Consider the following 18459-nt stretch of genomic DNA (forward strand, 5'->3'; position numbering starts at 1 on the left):
AGCAACAGCATCACCCAAATGACCAGGTGGGACAATTAGGAAAACAAACAAAAGCCAATTTTGTAAAAATTGAGCTATGCTCTAGGTCTTGGTCTTCGCTAAAATAGGCCTAGAATTCTTTATCCAATTTTCCAAGATCCCAAATGCACTGCGAAGTGTTTCTATGAGCTGGCAACTTATTTGTTTTTCAGAAAAATTTGATCACTGTTGAACTACTTTTATGTACCCATTTTGTGTGAATAGTCTATACTAATGGAAGAAATATTAAGGTATTGTTTTATAGTGTGATATTCCAAAACCAATCTGTGGGCTTCCATAATATATAAAATTTACAACGTGTCATCCTTTGAAAATCTCCCGTTGAGGTCTTAAAAAAAAAACAAAAACCTGTTTCTCAAGGTTTAACATGAAGACTTCTGGACCTACAGTATTGTGACGTGTTCTCAAATTTCACTGGAAAAGGGTAATTTTGTGGGTCCTATTCTCTAGAATTTCATAAGGCTTTAAAAGAGTGAAAATGTCTAAAGTCTTCTTTATTTCAGTGAAGGCAAAAATCCTGAGAATAATGTCCTCCACATCATCCTTTCAGGCATTCCTCTCTTGAAGACTACACTTTGTCCACAGCCCTAGATGCTTTGACAAGCAAGAACACATACTTTCCAAAGTGTTTCCATTTCATTACAAGTAAGCACTATTTTCTTTGACAAATGAAAACAACGAGATTGGGAAAGAAGTGTCTGTGAGTGTGAAGGTTACAAGAAAGGACAGCTTCCTGATTCAGCAAAATTAACAATTTATTGCGTAGAAAGTGATTATCTGGATACAAAGTTTACAGAGATCTGCAGCTACAGACAAATTACCTGAGATTTGTCAAGTCCCTGCCACTTAAGGAGAACAAAATTTGCCAAAGAAAATGATGTTTCGTGTCTTGTTGTGTCTAATGAGATAAATAAATGGGTGGTCAGCATTGAATTCATCCTTGTGCTGTAAGATTCGGGATCCCGGCACCTCGATGGACTCACCACCTTCTTCAGTTATTTCTAGACATACTCTGTGAATCACATTTGATAGGGACATTCCCTTGGTCTCTGACATTCCAGAGAAATCAGATGTATTTTCATTGAAGAGGCTTTTTAGCCCCAGACTTTCCAGACTATCTTTGGGATCAATCATCTTTTCCACCTTAAACTTTGGGAGGGAGAGTTTGACTTTGGCGTTGGCCATTGTGCTGGGGTTGGTCCACTGCAACAGTGTTTCTGGACTGAGCTGTTTTTCAATCTGAAGGACAAAAGGAAAAGTACTTAATTTTATTCAGTTCTGATTGTAAAAAAAATTAGCTTGATTAAAAAAGAGAAAGTGTTTGTTTAAGTCCAGTTTTAAGGAATTTAAATCAGCCTTGACTTGAAGATACCCCAACACTGAAACAAGCTCTCATATAAGATCTACCAGCCCAGACTTCTCTGTCCCACCCTGCAGGAAGGTTCTCTTCTCTGCAACATTCATGAGAGCATGTTTTTTTTTTCCTTTTTAATTTTTTTATTAATTTATTCTTGTTACATCTCAATGGTTATCCCATCCCTTGTATCCTCCCATTCTTCCCTCCCTCCCATTTTTCCCTTATTCCCCTCTCCTATGACTGTTCCTGAGGGGAATTACCTCCCCCTGTATAGAGGGCATGGTTTTTATTTGCTTAAGTTATAAAGTAGTTTTTCAGAAACAGACATGTAGATTACAATGTTACATATACAACAGTGAAATGAATGTAAAATTAGAAACATTCATATAGATCTCCTGACTGTTTGTTATAACTTATCTAGAAAGGAGTTCATGTTATGCATCCTCTAGACATACCACCAAAGTCAAACAGAAGCTATTCTTTTTCTTGGTTTTATAATGAGAACTCGGACTAGCTCTGATTCACTCTTTAAGATCATGAATGATGAATGCCACCATTTCAACTGGCTAAAAAGATAGATATGCAACGAAGCATCAAATAACTCAGTCATAAAGTTCTTCATGGAGCAAATGAAATTAAATTGCTCCTTGACCTTCCCAGAAGTACCACTACCGAGAATGACAGTAGCTAACTGTTGTTACTAACCTGGAACAGTATTGCACCAGTGTTATTCTCCTAGAGCAAATAAAAGCCAAGGGCATGGTAAGGTCACAAGCTGGTGCAAGTGCGTTTTTTAATGGGGAAGGAACAACTTCTTCTTTTATTAGTCTACAATAATTACTTTTCAATTAATATTCTTACCTTTTTTGGTGCAAATTACTAGGATCAAAAATTCATTACAGTTAACTAGTTCTTCCACTAACAGATTTATATTCTATTTATTTCCCACTTGAGCATCGAGTATAGGCCAAGAACTCTTTTTCCCCATTGGCTCAAATTCTTTGTCTTCATTCCTTGACTGAATATGTAGCCATGGACTACTGACTCACACCCTGACTCCCTTCTTCATTGGTAAACAAGAGCATAGAAGTTTCTAATTCATAGGAAAGTTATAAAAGCTAAATAAAATCATTTGAAGAATTTAGAAGCAACCTTGGCCTATTGTAAAGGACAAGTAAATGTTGGTTGTTTCTCACTTTAAAGAAGAATGGACACAGAATGGACCTCAGGCTGCTCGAAGATGACTGAGCTGAGGTGTGTGAGGCAGGCGACCATCGTCACAATGCTTTACTATGTTGGGGTTCCTCTGTGTAAGCACCCAGCTACCTCCTGACCTTCTCCAGGCCTGTGGACTCATCCTCCACGTCCTTGGGGAGCACGATGAGCATGCTGAGATGCTTATTCTGGAATGGAAGCTCTATGATCTTACAGTTGATGTCATCAATGTTGCCCAAGCAGAATGTGGCCTCAAGATTCATCATTTGTACTGGCTTGGTGTCTGTCTATTAGGAGAGAAAAATTTGAAAGGGTTAATTTTCAATTTGCAAAAGAATACGTAAACGCACACACACATACAAATACATAGAATCAAACATAGATATGGATTTAGATAATAAAGACACAGAGGTAGAAATAAAGATAGAAACGACAATGAAGATAGGAATATACAAAGGTCTGTGGCTTTGGAGACCATTATGACTTAACCACATGCATGAGAATGCATACTGTATGATGCATCCCGGGAAGATCTTATGACTTCCTTTGAAAGTTATCCATGTACATTACTGTCCCACGTGCTCCCCATTATAGGAACTATGTCTACTATATTTGTGTATATAAAAGGAAAAATAATATGATTTCATATTTCATATGATGGACAACAATCAAAATATAGGGAATTGTATGAGTATGGCAGCAGTCGCCTATAATCCCAGCACTCTGTAGACAGAGGCAGAAGAATTATGAACTAAAGGCAAGCCTGGACCACATAGTAAACTCAAGGCCAGTCTGAGCTACATAGAAATACCTTGTCTCAAAAGAAAACAAAACCCACAGGCTAAGGACACAGCTCAGGAGTATAGAATTTGCCTGGCAAGTGCAAAGCTCTGGCTTCAATCTCTAACAACACACACACACACGGGGGAGGGGGGGAAGGAAGAAAGAGGGAAGAAAAAAAGGGATAGAAAAATGTATAAAATTATTTTCAAACTATGTTTCTAATATGTATATAAAACATAAATTTCTTAGTTCGATTTAGATTCAACCCCTCCAAGCTAATTCATCAAATAAATGAAAATATTACAAAATCTAAAAAAAAAAAAAATCTAAATCCAAAACCACTTCTGGGATCATGCATTTAGATAAAAGGTGCATAACTTGTAGAACTGTACATAATTTTTCAGAATAGGCATTACATTAAGCTCTTACCATAATTTCATCATGGTAATCCAGCCCTTAAAGGAGACACTAAGGGAAATGCTAAACTGTTTAGTACCATCACTAAAAACATACAATTATTGGCAAATGCAGTTCCAGGAACACTAGAAAGAAATAATAGAACCTGTATTCAAAAGGAGTGCGTTCCCCATGCAGCCCAGAGTCAGGTTTAATTGATTATTAGGTAGACACTGAAATTCCATAACTTCAAACCCCTGTAATTCTGTTTAGGGTCCAGGCTTCCAGACTCTGTTGTTACCTGGCATTATGATTTAAATAGCAAGAGTGGAGGAATAACACAATTATTCCTCCCCTTTCAGATACATGCTTTGGTGCTTTCACAAATATAAAAACTACAAGTCTTAACACCATTAGAGTCCAAGTCCCACCCACTGGCATTCCATGAAGAGATCCTGGGGAGTTCACAAGAGACGCCAGTAGCCGCATGCTTGAGATTTCACTTATACTCAGGGACCCTTTGCCAGCCCTTCCCACAGAGGACACCATTAGCCACATGCTTGAAATTTCACTTATACTCAGGGACCTTTTGCCAGCTCTTCCCAGAGAGGACCATCAACCATCAATCAAATGATGGATTAAATGGGCTGTGTCATCTTCATGTGACTATTAGTGGAGTGATGCCTACCCGTGTAATAGCAGAGGCTATAAAGTACATGCTGCTCCAGCCCTCAGTGAGAGACAGCACTAAAAGCCTGTGTGTGCAATCTGTAGTGTCTGAAGTACCTAACATGTGTGCCAGCTGTCCCAAGCAGTCAGTTAAGTCCACTGCAGTCAAAAGCTCAGAAAGAGAACATGGAAGAAGAGTTATCTGCACCGCCCCACCAGCACCCTGGGAAATTTTTTGAATCTATTAGAAGCAGTAACAGCATTTTCCCTCCCCCAAGAAACTCCGCAGTCCCGGACTCTTGTGTTTTATCTGACACTGGCTTTTGGGCTAAGGATGCAGCTCAGTTTGCCAAATGCTTTCCAAAGGTGCAAAGCTCTGGTTTGAATCCCTGGCAGCACATAAACCAAGTGTGGTGGTGGGTATCTATAATCCCGGCCTTGGAAAGACACAGGAGAGTCAGAAAGCCAAAGTCATTTGGGGGGTTATTACAAGTTAGAGACTATATGGACTGACTCAAAAAAATTTAAAGCTGGTCTTTGAAATTTGATTGACTATTCACCCAAACATTTTCAGAGCACTTAGCTGTAGACACTGAGATGAGAAAGACAAGGTCCATGCCCTTATAAAGTCCATGCATTAATGAAGGAACTAGGAAAGCAAATCTGTCTTAAGAAAATTACCTGTAAGGTGAGTGGGGTATGAACATAAAACCCTTAGGAATCGGGGAATCATGAAAGCCACTCTAGTTAACCCAGACCAAGCTGGCATCTCTTGGGATTTTTACTTGGGCTCTAGCATTAAGAACGTTAGACTTGATAGGTCATGGACTCAAGAAAAAGTGACTTCTATTATTCTACTAAAGGAACACAGCAATAAAATGACTGTTAATGGCATATTGCTCTACCCATACATCAGAGCATTAGTCAACCATCATCACAGAACTTTCATCTTGAAGTAGATGGTAATTAACAAAGAAATCCACAATTGGACAATCTGTACAGAGTGAGAGATTTCAAAGCACTCAGCCTTAAATGAGATATGTTTAGCTAGCCCCTCCTCTCAAGGCTCAGAGGTCTATCCAGAAAAAGAGACAGACAAAAACCTTGTAAAAGCCAGAGGTAGTGAGTGACTCCCAGGAAAAGGCATCTTACAGACACAACAGGACGGATACACGTATGAACTTGCAGAGGCTGTGGCAACATGCACAAGACCTGCACACACTAAAGCCAGATGGGATCCCAACACTGAGAAGGGGAAATGAACACAAAGACCCACCCCTAACAGAAAAGTTATTGCAATGAATACGTGTTGGGAAAGAGGAAACCCATTTTCTCCAATGGAGTGTCACTGAGTGGTAGAGCACACTCCAGGGCAGCCCCCAGGCTCAGGAAGAACAGGCCAACACAGAGACTCCATGACTTTTATGTGTGGGATTTTTTTTGTTTGTTTGTTATTTCTTGTCTTATTTTCTTTTTTTATTTTGTTTATCTGCCTGACTTTTGTCTTTAGTTGTTTGTGTATTTGTTGTTTTTCTTGTTTGGTTGAGTTTATTTGACAGTGAGGTCATCATGAAGTTTGATGGGGAGGGAATGAGGGAGGTTCTGAGAGGATTGGAGGAGAAACAATATGATGAAAATAAATTTATTCTTAAAAGATGCTATTTGGTCAGGATCTGAAAGGAACAGAATGCTAAAAAATTATGCATAAGACATCTTGAGTACTACACCTGAAGTGATAACTTATTCAGGCCTGAGTTATTTTTACTATTATTATTATTATTATTATTATTATTATTATTATTATTATTATTATGTTTTTTCATGTGCGTGGGTGTGTGCACATATATGCAAACACTGTGGCAGCTGTACACATGTGGCAATCAGAACAATTAACAAGAGCCCTTTCTCATTTTCTACCACGTGGGCTTGGGGGACTGGACTCAAACCGTGAGAGTTGGCAGTTAAATCGCTTTACCTGCTGAGGCATCTTGCTGGCCCTAGTCTGAGTAGTCACCAAACAAGATCAAAGCACATACAGATCCCTGAGCTCCCCTGGTTTCTCTCAGGATATCTCCAGTCTTGGTTCTCTGGCTTAATTTATATTTTTTTAAAAGGTTCTTTACTTACAAACATTAATCTATCTGCCCCAATAATGTACATGAGATTGCCCTGAAAAACAGGCTTCTAGCTCTTCCTATAATGATTCCCAGTAGTGTAGATGAGGAAAGCTCTACTTTTTCATCATAATCAACCATATTAAAAATGAGCTGGAGGTTGCCAAGAAGAGACTTGATACCCTATGAGAATATACAGGGGGAGGTAATCTCCCTCAGGAACAGTCATAGGGGAGGGGAATAATGGGAAAATGGGGGGGGAGGGAGGAATGGGAGGATACAAGGGATGGTATAAACATTGAGATGTAACAAGAATAAATTAATTAAAAAAATGGACTAGATAAAAAAATAAAAATAAAAATGAGCTGGGCTGGGCACTACAAAAAAAAAAGGAAAGAAAAGAAGGGGTGGGGGATAAATATTAACTATGCATTTTATTACCAGGTAAGTAAGAAAATGAGACCAAAGTGAAGTTACTGAGTCAGGAACCCAGTTCCTCAGTGGCCACCCTTTCTGATAACCCGGAGGGCTCCACTCTGCTCTGTCTGCTTGCTTTCTGGCCTTTTCCCTCCTTTGATTTCTGTGCCTCTTCCTTTTCCGCAGAGATGCACTCCTGTACTGTGATTTTGACCTACTTCCCACTTCATACTGCGCATACCTTGTTGACTCTGAATGGGCATTCTTTGGTTTCCGATTCAGGAAATTTCTTCATCCACTTTCCAACAAAATAGGCGGCATTAACCACAAGGATCTTGGTCTGGTCACTTATACTGTTCTCTGACAAAATGTTCTCAAAGTGACCTGCAATGAGTATAGGAAAGCACATATTGCCTAAATTGTCTGCACTGCCTGCTTGTCCACCCCAGCAGTGTGGCGCCCATTACCACCTGTGACATGACCGCCAGTCCCTGATAGTTACTTCCTATTTCCCACAGGCTCCCACTCAACAAACACTGTAAATACATCTCTAAGAAAGGCGATCTAGTCACTGATTGCAATCCGATTTCCTGGCAAGGAAGACAGCTCACGGGAACTTTTAATAGGGGAGGTGAAGTAAGAGCAGAGAGGCCTGAGAGAGCTCTGCCGGAAGCAGAGATGGACCCTGGACTCAGCAGCCTGAGGACAAAATGTTCACTAAGATCGATCAATCGATAGATAGATAGGGTTGGCTTTGTTGTAGATTTATGTTTTCCTAAGACTTTTTGTCCTTTTTTATTTTTGATAAAGTTGTAGAAAATTTTAGTTGAAAGTGGATTATTCAAGAATCCCCTTGCCATTTCCAGACTTTAAAACCTGGCTTCAGGATCTGCAGAACCATACAGGATAAAAGGAACAGCTGGGCTCTCCCAGGGCATGTGGCGGCTTGTCAGAGAGCAAGGCAAAGCTCACTGAAAACAATGCACCGCTGTCTGCCAAGCAATGGGTTGATACCAGAACTGCTCAGAAACTCAAGTTGTTGACATGGCGTGATGAGCAAAGAATTTAGCTGGTACTAAAAATATCTAAAGAAGCTTCCAGATGTTCAATATTTTTAAGCTTGGAGGAAGGATTCTTGAGCAGGGAGGACCTCTTGGCCGTTTATAGCAATATTAAATGGTGCTTACCGTCTGTGAGCTCCTTAATGGAGCTGTTAATTTGACCTTTCGTTTCTTCCAGTTTATCTTTGAAGTCAACAGTTTCCAATTCTTTTGCATACGGTCTTTTTGTAGAACTGATAAATTCCTGCAAAACATCCAGTTCACAAAATCACAAGGCCCTTTGCTAATGTAAATGGAACTAATGCAGGATTACACTGAGTTACAAATGGATTCCTTAAATATCTGTCACTATACATACGTTTTCAAACTTGGCTACACTCTATGAAGCCTCATGTAGAAATGAGTATTTTCTTTGTATTAGATGTTTTATTTCTTCAGTTATAAGCTATCGGTTAGCAAATTGTCAATTGGATATCAGCTTTGTCAACAAAAATAAAAATAAAAAACCTGCTGGGCTCTGTAGCACACACTTGTAATCCTAGCACTCAGAGAGGCAGAGGCCTGTGAGTTTTAGGCCAGCCTGGTTTACAGAGCAAGCCCAGGACAGCCACAGCTACACAGAGAAACCTTGTCCCAAAGTAAAAACAAAAAACCCACTATGTTAAATACATATAATTATAGTATGAATCCCAATTATTTTATTTTTTAATTATTTATATTAGCAAATGCATAACATAACTATATAGTTTTGGTTTTAATCTAAAACATGCCTCAGACACCTATGGTTTGAACATTTAGTTCTCAGTTTGTGGCACTATTTTGAGACTTTCTATAAACTTTAGAAAATAGGCCCTAACTGAGGAAATAATGTCACTGGGATCCCTGAAGATTACGTTATCTCTGGCCACTTCCTGCTAGAGAGTGCTCTACTTCCTGGTCCCTCCTGGAGTGAGCAGCTGTCTTCTGCTATACACTCCTGCTGAGGTATCTGCCTAAGTGGTAACAAGCCGCCATGAATAAACTTGGAGCCAAAATAACACTTTATTCCACTAAATTGTTTCCGGATGCTATTTTATCACAGCAATAAGAACAAATAATGAGCACAGCATATATGTTATGTATCAAGAGTAAAAAATAAATAAATATGACAAGGAACAGAAAACCTTCGTCCTCACTAAAAAAAAGTAAATATTCTTTAGAGACCTGGTACTTAAAATATGATCCAAAGATCAGAAGTCAAGCATCACCTAAGATCTTGTTAGAATGAAGGGTTAGGCCTGTAGCTGTCCTTAGACTGGGAATTTTAGCACACGATTCTCAGGAGTTTCATATGCACAGTCAAGTGTGAGACATCGTGCTGTAAAGAGCACAGGGGTGCGTCGTCATCGGTGTCTAACTCTAATCCAACTTTAAATGCAAACCTGCCCCCACTGACTTGATGCAAGAGATCTGAGGCTATACAGATTTAGACTTTCAACAAACACTTGAGTGGTTCCAATCCAGCCGATGCCCCCAGGGCTCATTCATAGGCACTATTGGCTAGTATATTTCCAGGTAATACATACTAGGAGAAGCAATGAAAAATGAAAAGGGAAAAGAAAGGAAGAGAAGATGCAAGTGGAAGGGAAAGAAGCAGAGGGAAGGAAGGGAAGCAAACAGAAAGGCAGGAAGGGAGAGAAAGGAAGGGAGAGGAAGAAATGAGAAAGGAGGAAAGGAAGGTAAGAGAAAAGAAAGGAAAAGAAAAGAAAGGCTTAAGTTCCTAGTTTTGTAGAAATAGTTCTAGCTGTGGAATGGAAATCCAGCCAATCTAACATGACTTGAATGCCCTGCCACTCTGTCTTTGAACTCCTTCACAGGAGAAATCGTCTTAGCCAATTCAGTTAGCTCCAGGTAACTGAGGCCCAGCCTTGGACTGCCTGAGCATCCAGTTCTACCAGGAGCATCAGGAAGACTGCCAGATGAAGAACCTCCACTGATACTGCCACTGACAAGTCTTTAAGGATCACCTGGGGAGCTTTCAGAATGCTGCCACATCCAACCATAACCCTCATCTCAATTTTCTTTAATTTCCCAGGTGGCTGCTGGAACAAAATAGTTGTGCATAGATGTCTTCAGACACAAGAGTAAATTCTCAACAATGTCTAATAACTTCACTCTCAAAGATCTCACACAAAAACAAATACTGCATGTGCCTTAGCTATCTAGAAGCTCGAAATTCTGACCACAGGAGGAGGAGCTGAGTCAGTCCTACATTACCAGAGCAGAGACAATCCTATAATCAAGAATTTGGGTTGTGTGTTTAAATAGAGATATTAAAGCTATTATGAAAAAACAAAAAACAAAACAAAAGGCTTGAGCCACCAGCCCCAACCTTTAGTCCCAGCACTCAGGAGGCAGAGGCAGGAGGATCTCTGTGAGTTTGAGGCCAAGCTGGTCTACAAAGCCAGTCCAGGACAGCCAAGGTTAAACTCTGGAGTCTAACAATAGTGGCCCACAATGTTCTTCATATGACTGCTTCAAGAAATGAACTCATTTAAATGACTACAGCAGCCTTGTACAAATGTCCATCCAACTAGCCAAGGAAAACAACATCAAGTACTGATCATTTGTAGTGGTTATTTTCTTACTGGTTCTAAAAGATATCTGGGACATTTTAAAAAAGCGAACTGGAAAGTTTAGGATGTCATCAGGCCATGTATTCCTCTGTTGAAGGAGAGAGCTTGTTACAAGTTGTCGTAAGCCCCTTATGGAGACCCATTCAGTAGATAATTGGACTTTCCATCATCCCTTCTCTTCAAAGGACAAGAGTTGGGGGTAGGTTAATGCTTGATGGGGAAAAGGGACACAGTTCTCTGTATCATGAGCCTGATGTGACTGCTGTTTCGTCCCCCAACATCTGTCGTAGGGCTGCGTGACTTGACACTCTACAGCAGGGGTGCCCTGGGACACGTTGTGTGTCTATTGGGTGAAATGCCCCTCTGGGGAGAAGCCCCATCCTGCTGTCACAAACAACTTACTGCAGAAGGGTTCAGAGCCTTGTCTATGTAAAGTCGCTTGATTAGTTTCAAAGAGTAAAAAGAGCTGAGCTTATTAACATCAGAAGTGACTGTTTGGAACCCAAAGGGTACATCTTTGACGTTTTCAAAGTGAAGGACCTGTTAAGAGAAAACAAAATCCATTATTTTAAAAGAAAATTGTTCTGGAGGTCAGAGGGATGAAACGCTTGCCATGCAGGCATGAGACATAATTTGGATCCCCGGAGTCCATGTTTTGAAAAAAAAAAACTTGCATCAGTAGGTCCTCAGTAAGGATGAGGCAGGATTTGGGCTGGGTCCATCTTACCCAGGTAAACAAAGCTGCTGTGAGCCTGTGAGTGCTCTAACCATGTCAAGTCCAGACCTTGGCATCTCACAGCTGCCCTCCCCATCCTCCATCTCTTTCATCCCTCATGCCTCTTCCTCCACACTTCCTGAGCCTTAGTGTTTTGAAGGCAAGAGAGGTCAAGCAAGATGTCCCATGAAGGGCTGAGCGCTCAGTCTCTTATTCTCAGAGCTTCAATCAATTATGCATCCCAGCCTTGACTGCTGCCCACAGCAAAGGTGGGCACTGGTGGACTCCCATGCCTCCGAGAATGGCCTCACACCTATAGACATATAGTCCCCACTACTTGAACTAAATAGACTATCAGAAAGGGAAAAAACACACACAAAGCTGGAGGAAAGTCATATTAAGGGAGAATTTGAAGGGAGTTGGAAAGGGTAAACGGGGATGGATGTGATCAAGTTTCATTATATACGTATATTTAAGTTCTAAAGAATTAAGAAAATTAATGCCGCAAAAAGACCAGATGTGCTAGCAAAGACAAATAGGTCACACACGCAGTGGAAAATCTTCCTGTGGTTGAGGCACAGATGCCGCTCACCCCACCACCACCCCCCAGCCCACGACTCCCGCAGTCCTGGAAAAAGAGCTGAAAAGTGAAGAATGGCATTTAGGTTTACAGCATATGGAGATGCAGTGTTCATGGGAGATGGCGCTCCTCTCCCCAGAGCTGAAACGGTCTCTTCTGCCTCACTCCATTTCTTATCCTCACTGGGTCGATGTTTTATCAGTAATAATTTTAAGGACACCTGTGAAGGTGTTCTCATTTCAAATACTGGTGGATTTTTTTTTAAAGAAAGGGGTTTTTCCCTTTTGAACCTTACATCAATCTGCATCAGGGAAATAACAGAAAGGAACAGGAAGTGCTCCTACTGTCTCAGAGCTTGTGAAGTCTCAAAACAGCAATCAAGAAAATCATCTCATTTGAGGGTCCAAGAACTTTACAAGGCTAATCAAGCACAGCCCAAAAGAAACTCTGAAACATCTATATACATATGTATGTGTTTGCATGGGAAATTTTACTTTGGCCCATTCGTCTCAAATGATGTATTAAGCCCCCCAGGGTTCCAAAACATATGTGCATGCAATTTATTTTATTTATTGATGCTAGTTTGAAAATAGATCATTTAAAATATTTCTTCTGAGATTGCATATACTCTAGGGTAGAATGTAATTGAGTTTGCATTTTAATATTAAGTTTGATGTCCTAAATAAATTGTGTGTTGAGGAGCAGTGCTGTGTTCTCTGAATGTAGGGCAGCAAGCAGGGGGTAGCTTTTCCCCATTTACTAAGAGTATGTGCAACCGAGTATTTAATAAGTCATTTGACTGATGTTCAAACATGTCAGGTGAGGGATGTCATATGCCCTGCTGACAGCCACTGGTAAATGGAACACCTGTCAGATGTTCTCCATCCCAGTCTAGTGCCTGTTCTAAATATAGGTCCTGTCACCAACACACGGATGTTCATGTTTAGAGTATATTAAAAGAGTCCTGAGAATGGTAAAGCCCTCTGTCCTGAATAGTTCCAGCCACGCATTTCTAAAATTAGGTCCTGACCACAAATTCCAGTAACTATCCCCATTCAAAGCCAAAACAAGGCGTGGGCAGCTTACCTGTCCAATTTCATTTGCTGTGTCTCCTTTGGCACCTACTTGAACAAGTGACAGGGAAGTGGAGAGACATATTGGAGAGAAGAGAACATTTCCTGCTGGCTCCTTTTCAGTCAGTTGTTTGAAAAACTCAACAGCAAAAGCCGAATTTGCCAGTCTTAGGGCATCCATCTTGGGCCTAGAACCAAGCACAAAACCTAATTCCCAATACAAAACATGTTCCCAACCACATCTTACCAAGAGCAGTAAGAATTCTACTTCAGTGAAGCAACTATCTTGGATAGGATATATGAGAAGAAGTTTTTGGTGAGTTCTGAAAGAAAAGCAGCTGTGAAGAAACCTCTGGGCAAATATCTGGAGGCGCCTGTGTGTGCTTTCCTCCACAGCATGGTCACATTCTGCTCAGCCACCATGGCCAGCATCAAGAGCCCAGCCACAGTGCCACTTCCCCAGTAAGTGACCAGAGCAGCTGGCAGCATTAGTAAAAAACTCAGTTTGCTTTAAAATCACATATTTCAATTACTATTTTGGTTAAATCATACAAAATAGTTATTTGTGTGCCAAAATATAATTGTAGCATCTATGTGTGGTTCTTTCTATATTTATTAAGTGGATAATTTTGTCCTCAAAAAAAGATACACTGACTTCTTAATTCTCTTTTTAATTAATTTAGTTATTTATTTATTCACTTTACATCCTGGTCATAGTCCCATCCCAATTCTTAACACCTATGATGGTAACATTTGTTTGAAAATAGCATCTCTACAGCTTTAATTAAAGTTTTTTAAGCTACATGGGCACTAATCCAATGTGGCAAGTGTCTTTATAAGAACAGGAAAGAAAATACAGAAACAGATATACAGACAGGAAAGATAACCTGTACACATACACAGAGAGAAAACTATTACATATCTTAGGCAGGATGTACACCCCAAGGTCAGAGATAGTTTTACCGCTCAAAGTCAAAAGCTTTCTTAGCCAGGCCCCACAGTGTGTCAGACTCAAGTGCATAGACCCAACTACAACTGGCACCTTACACCTTAACAGAAATTCCAAATGCACACAAGAGAATAAAATCAAGGTGTGGTTCAAAATCAAATCGGTGTTCAGAATTCTCTTTATAGGGCTGTATATAGAATAAACTCAAATCGACCGTAATATTCCTCAGAATCTGAAAATCACATTTATTAGCAAAAGAAAGACAAAGCTGAGCCCACTGGTGACCACCAGCCTTGCTCCCTGATTTCCTGCTAATGGTAGGTGCACTCAGGCTGGTGTGCTTATTAAAAATCACGTACTCTGGTGCCTCACATTTGACCATGTCCCTTGGAGGGGGAGACCTGGTGGCACTCAGAGGAAGGACAGCAGGTAACCAAGAAGAGACTTGATACCCTATGAGCATATACAGGGGGAGGTAATCCCCCTCAGGAACAGTCATAGGGTAGGGGAATAATGGGAAAATGGGGGAAGAGAAGAAAGAAAGGATACAAGGGATGGGATAAACATTGAGATGTAACAAGAGTAAATTAATAAAAAAAATTTTTTAAATCTGTCACAAGATACCCAAAAGTTCGAGTGGACATTTATACTTCCTTTTTCAAGCCAGGTCTTCTTTTGAAGGAGGAGACTTTAATTTTTTTAATTTTTTATTATTATAATTTATTCACATTACATTCTGATTATAATTCCCTCACTCTTATCTTCCTGTTCCCACCCTCCCTCCCTTTTCCATTCTATTCCCCTCCCCTAGACCTCTGACAGGTGGGGTCTTCCTCCCCTACCATCTGACCACAGCCTATCAGGTCTCATCTGGACTGCCTGCATCCCCTTCCTCTGTGTTCCCACATGGCTTCTCTGCCAGGGATCAAATCACAGGCACCAGAGTTCGTGTCAGCAGCAGCACCCCCCTACGCCACCCCCTGTAGAATGAGCTTTCCATTGGATACATCTGAACAGAGGGTCTGGTCCTCTGCTTGCAATGTCTTTTACATTCTCTTAGGCAAGGTCAGCATGTGAGATGACATCAGCACCCCTGCCCAGAGGCCAACTAGTGTTAAATACATAGGAACCAGCAGGGCCTACTGTGGTGCTGTCTATGGAGAGCTCTGGCCCCTCTTCTCTCACCACTAGGGAACCTATGAGAGACTCTTCACTCCAGGTTTAGGAAATACATGTGAGTTTCAGAACAAGAGGTCAGGTTTCCTTGGCAGCATATTTAACAGCTCAACATGGGTGTGAATGAGTGTGAAGTGATGAACCATGTCCTCACCAAACAGAGAAACCAAAACTGAGATCCCTGCACACCCAGGAAGCATGCCGCCATCTAAGGAAAGTTTGCTCTGCGATTCACTAGGTACAGCATGCTGGCATACATTGAGCCCAAATGACGCTGTGCAGAAAGACTCATTCATGTTCTAATAAGGCTAATTACAAAGCCTTTCGGTGCTGTACATATTTCAGTGTGAAGCTTGGGTGCAGGTTTGGCTTGGAAACTATTAAGTTGATGCACACTTAACAGGTGGCACCTATGAACCAGACCTCACCTTCCACAGAGGACCTTCTTCTGCATGGTGGCCTCAGCACTTGAAGCCCAAACCCATCTGTCTACCCTGACAACTGGCTCCATTATCAGAAAAATTTCCTTGGCTACGATGAATGGTAGCATCCCTTAGAATCTGAAGTCCCCTCTACAGCACACTTGTCTGATAGGTACAACCCAGAGGTTTCAAGCATAAGGTCTGTTTACATGTGGAAAGTGTTGTGATGATGTGACGGTTACTTAATCTTCATTGTCAACTTAGATAATTTAGAATTCCTGTGGCAGCAAATCTCTGGGCATATCTGCATGGTAATTTCTAGATTAGAATACTTAACGTACCGGACTACCCTAACTAGAGGTGATGCTGTTCTAGGGCCAGGGTCCTAGACTGAATAAGAGAGGGAAAGCAACAGAGCACAGCCATCAAGCGGTATGTTTTCTGACTGTGGATTCAGTGTGACCAGCCACCGTTGTCCCTGCTGTTCCCTTCTCTGTCAAGAGGGGCTGTATCTTCTACAACTGAAGACAGAGGAAACACACCCTTATTTAAGTTGTTTGCCTCAGGTGTTTTTTCACAACAATGAGACGAGTAGGAAGCAGCCACTGATTAAGAAATTGATCACTTGAAAACTCACATCAGTGACTCTGTGATTTGGTAACCTGAACACACCATAAAGCTGTTGTCAACTGAGGGAGCTTGAGAGAAAGCTGGATGCAGCCAACTGGCACCTCCCTGTGTTTTAAAATGAAGAATTTAAGCAAATCTCAGATATGCTGACAGAACGCCCAGGAAAAATGTGAAGTTCCTGCATAGACCATTTTTCACAAGCAAATCCTATTTTAAAACCTTTAAATAACTCATCAGAGATGAATAAGTCCTGTACAAAAAGTTTAGATGTCTAAAATCTTGCAGTCAAAATGCTAAAATCAGTTCAATTGCTTCCATCTTTATTGTCTTCTTACAGGGCTGTCGTCTTTCATTTTTATGACAATCCCAGAATCTTGTTTAAAGGTATTATTCTATCTTACTCTAACACAGAAAAAAACTGCACATTTCAAAACTACTTGGTAGTTTTAAAGTAATTTTCATCTTAACGAGAAAAACGTCAAGTAACTCTTAAAGCAGAATAGAAATACAAATTCCGTGAACCCATAGTTCTTTGACTAAAGAACAGCCCCACTAATGGCTTATACACTATCAACCTGGTCAGCCCTGAAGTCATAAACGTGCAAGCAACAATAAGCAGACTCAGTACGCTGTATTTATATGTTTGTGGTTTTGAGATATATGTGAAAATAATAATAAAGAGAGAGGTTGTGAATTTGAGAGGTGGTAGGAGAAAGGCAGAAAGAGTTGGATGGAGGGAAGGAAGAGGGGGAAAGGATGTGATTATGGTTTTTTTCCCGTTTTTAATTATTAAGAAAAAAACGATAATTAAAAGAAACTTATTCCTGCAATTCTTTGCTGCGGTATTGATATTGTATAACCATAAACCTTTAAAGTGGGACAAAATCTTGCAGCAGGATCTAGTCTGGCCACACCCCTTCATTTTGCAAATGACTGAAGTGGAGGGAGATGCTGTGATTCTCCCAGGCCACCCACGCAGGGAGTGAGAATAGCAGGGCCTAGCCCAGAATCCATTTCTTCTGGCTCCCAGCCCAGCCCCTCCCCACCACACACCCTTCATCTTCTTTCTTCACAAGTAGGTTTTTGCTGCCACTTGTTATTTTCTGGAGTTTCTCAAGCCCCTTAAATCCTGTATCCTAAAAAATCCCCTTCAGAGATACCAGGACACCCTTTGTGTGTAGGCAGAAACACTGTTTTTGTTTGGGTTTTATGGTTACTTGCTCAGTTGGTTGCTTTAACGACACAGAACTTTTCCCCAAAGATTTTTCTACTTGAAGGAGCTCGGGTTCTCAATTGTGCCTCTGATGTTCAAATCCTCAATGTTTCGATTCTTTCGTTCTGTAAGGTGTAAACACCTAACTCAAATCAGGCTTTAGGAATCTCAAGTTGGGGGCTGGGGAGATGGCTTAGTGATTAAAAGCCCTGGGCACTCAGGTTCCGGAGGAACAACGTTTGACTCCAAGCACCCACACAGTGGCTCACAACCATCTGTAATTCTAGTTCCAGAGGATCTAATGGCCTCTGTGGACACTGCACACATGTGGTACACGGGTATACATGCAGGCAAAACACCCATACACAAAAATTGAAAACATATAAATAAAAACAATTGAGGAACAAAAAAAGAATCCCAAAGTACACACATCCTAGCTTCAGTCTCAGCTACAAGTTATCAGCTACCGACATAAATGGGAAAATAGGGTACTAGTTACCATAGAGACTCAGTAAACCATCACCCCTACACAAAAGCTCAGTGACATCTCCTGAGAAGCACTGACATCTAAGTGAATCCTACTAAAAAGAATAAAAAGGACTTCGTCAGACAAAAGAGGGGACAGAGAGAATGGAAACAAATGAGTGGCTCCACACACGCCTGTGGGTGTAAAGATGATGTTTAGAACGTAGTAAGGAATTATGCTCATCAGCAACCTCATGATAGCAGTTACTTCTCTAAGGTCCATGACATCACCAGCTCTAGGAAGCTGGCTGGGTCTGCAGATCAGGCATGGCTTCTCTCCCATTCTCATTAGACAGCTGCTGGTTACCACTGACATGTGAGTGCCACTTACACCTTCTGTACACCATGCCATGCTGGTGACCCTCGTGATTCATAGGTGTTGCCGCTGGGTAGGCCCAGCTAACAGCCTCCCTCCCTTAGCAGCTTACAGAGCATTTTCCGGCAACATAAAGACTAGACTGCAAGGAGGCTTTATGGTCAGAGCCAGCTCAAGCTGCCGAGTCAGGGTTC

At 41.0% G+C, this 18459-nt stretch overlaps 1 protein-coding gene across 1 annotated transcript; it reads right to left on the minus strand.

Annotated features, from left to right (window-relative positions):
• Window positions 1–760: 760 nt before the first annotated feature.
• Serpinb5 (serpin family B member 5) lies at window positions 761–13230 on the minus strand. The gene is made up of 6 exons (XM_051147207.1): window positions 13048–13230; window positions 11069–11206; window positions 8178–8295; window positions 7232–7374; window positions 2731–2898; window positions 761–1278 (listed from the first exon to the last, which is right to left on the minus strand). The coding sequence occupies exons 1-6, from the start codon at window positions 13213–13215 to the stop codon at window positions 886–888; spliced, it is 1128 nt and encodes a 375-aa protein (XP_051003164.1). The 5' UTR covers window positions 13216–13230; the 3' UTR covers window positions 761–885.
• Between the last annotated feature and the right edge of the window lie 5229 nt (window positions 13231–18459).

The sequence above is a fragment of the Acomys russatus genome, chromosome 6, assembly GCF_903995435.1.
Source record: "Acomys russatus chromosome 6, mAcoRus1.1, whole genome shotgun sequence".
Lineage (NCBI taxonomy): Eukaryota > Metazoa > Chordata > Mammalia > Rodentia > Muridae > Acomys > Acomys russatus.

Bases quoted from the DNA above. Each gene is read 5' to 3' on its own strand.
- Serpinb5 (XM_051147207.1), bottom strand. From the start codon at position 13,215: ATGGATGCCCTAAGACTGGCAAATTCGGCTTTTGCTGTTGAGTTTTTC. The intron at 11,207-13,047 runs GTAAGCTGCCCA...TTCTCTTAACAG, and splicing joins CAGCAAATGAAATTGGACAG to GTCCTTCACTTTGAAAACGT. The intron at 2,899-7,231 runs GTATGCGCAGTA...CTCTCCTAATAG, and splicing joins GCCCATTCAGAGTCAACAAG to ACAGACACCAAGCCAGTACA.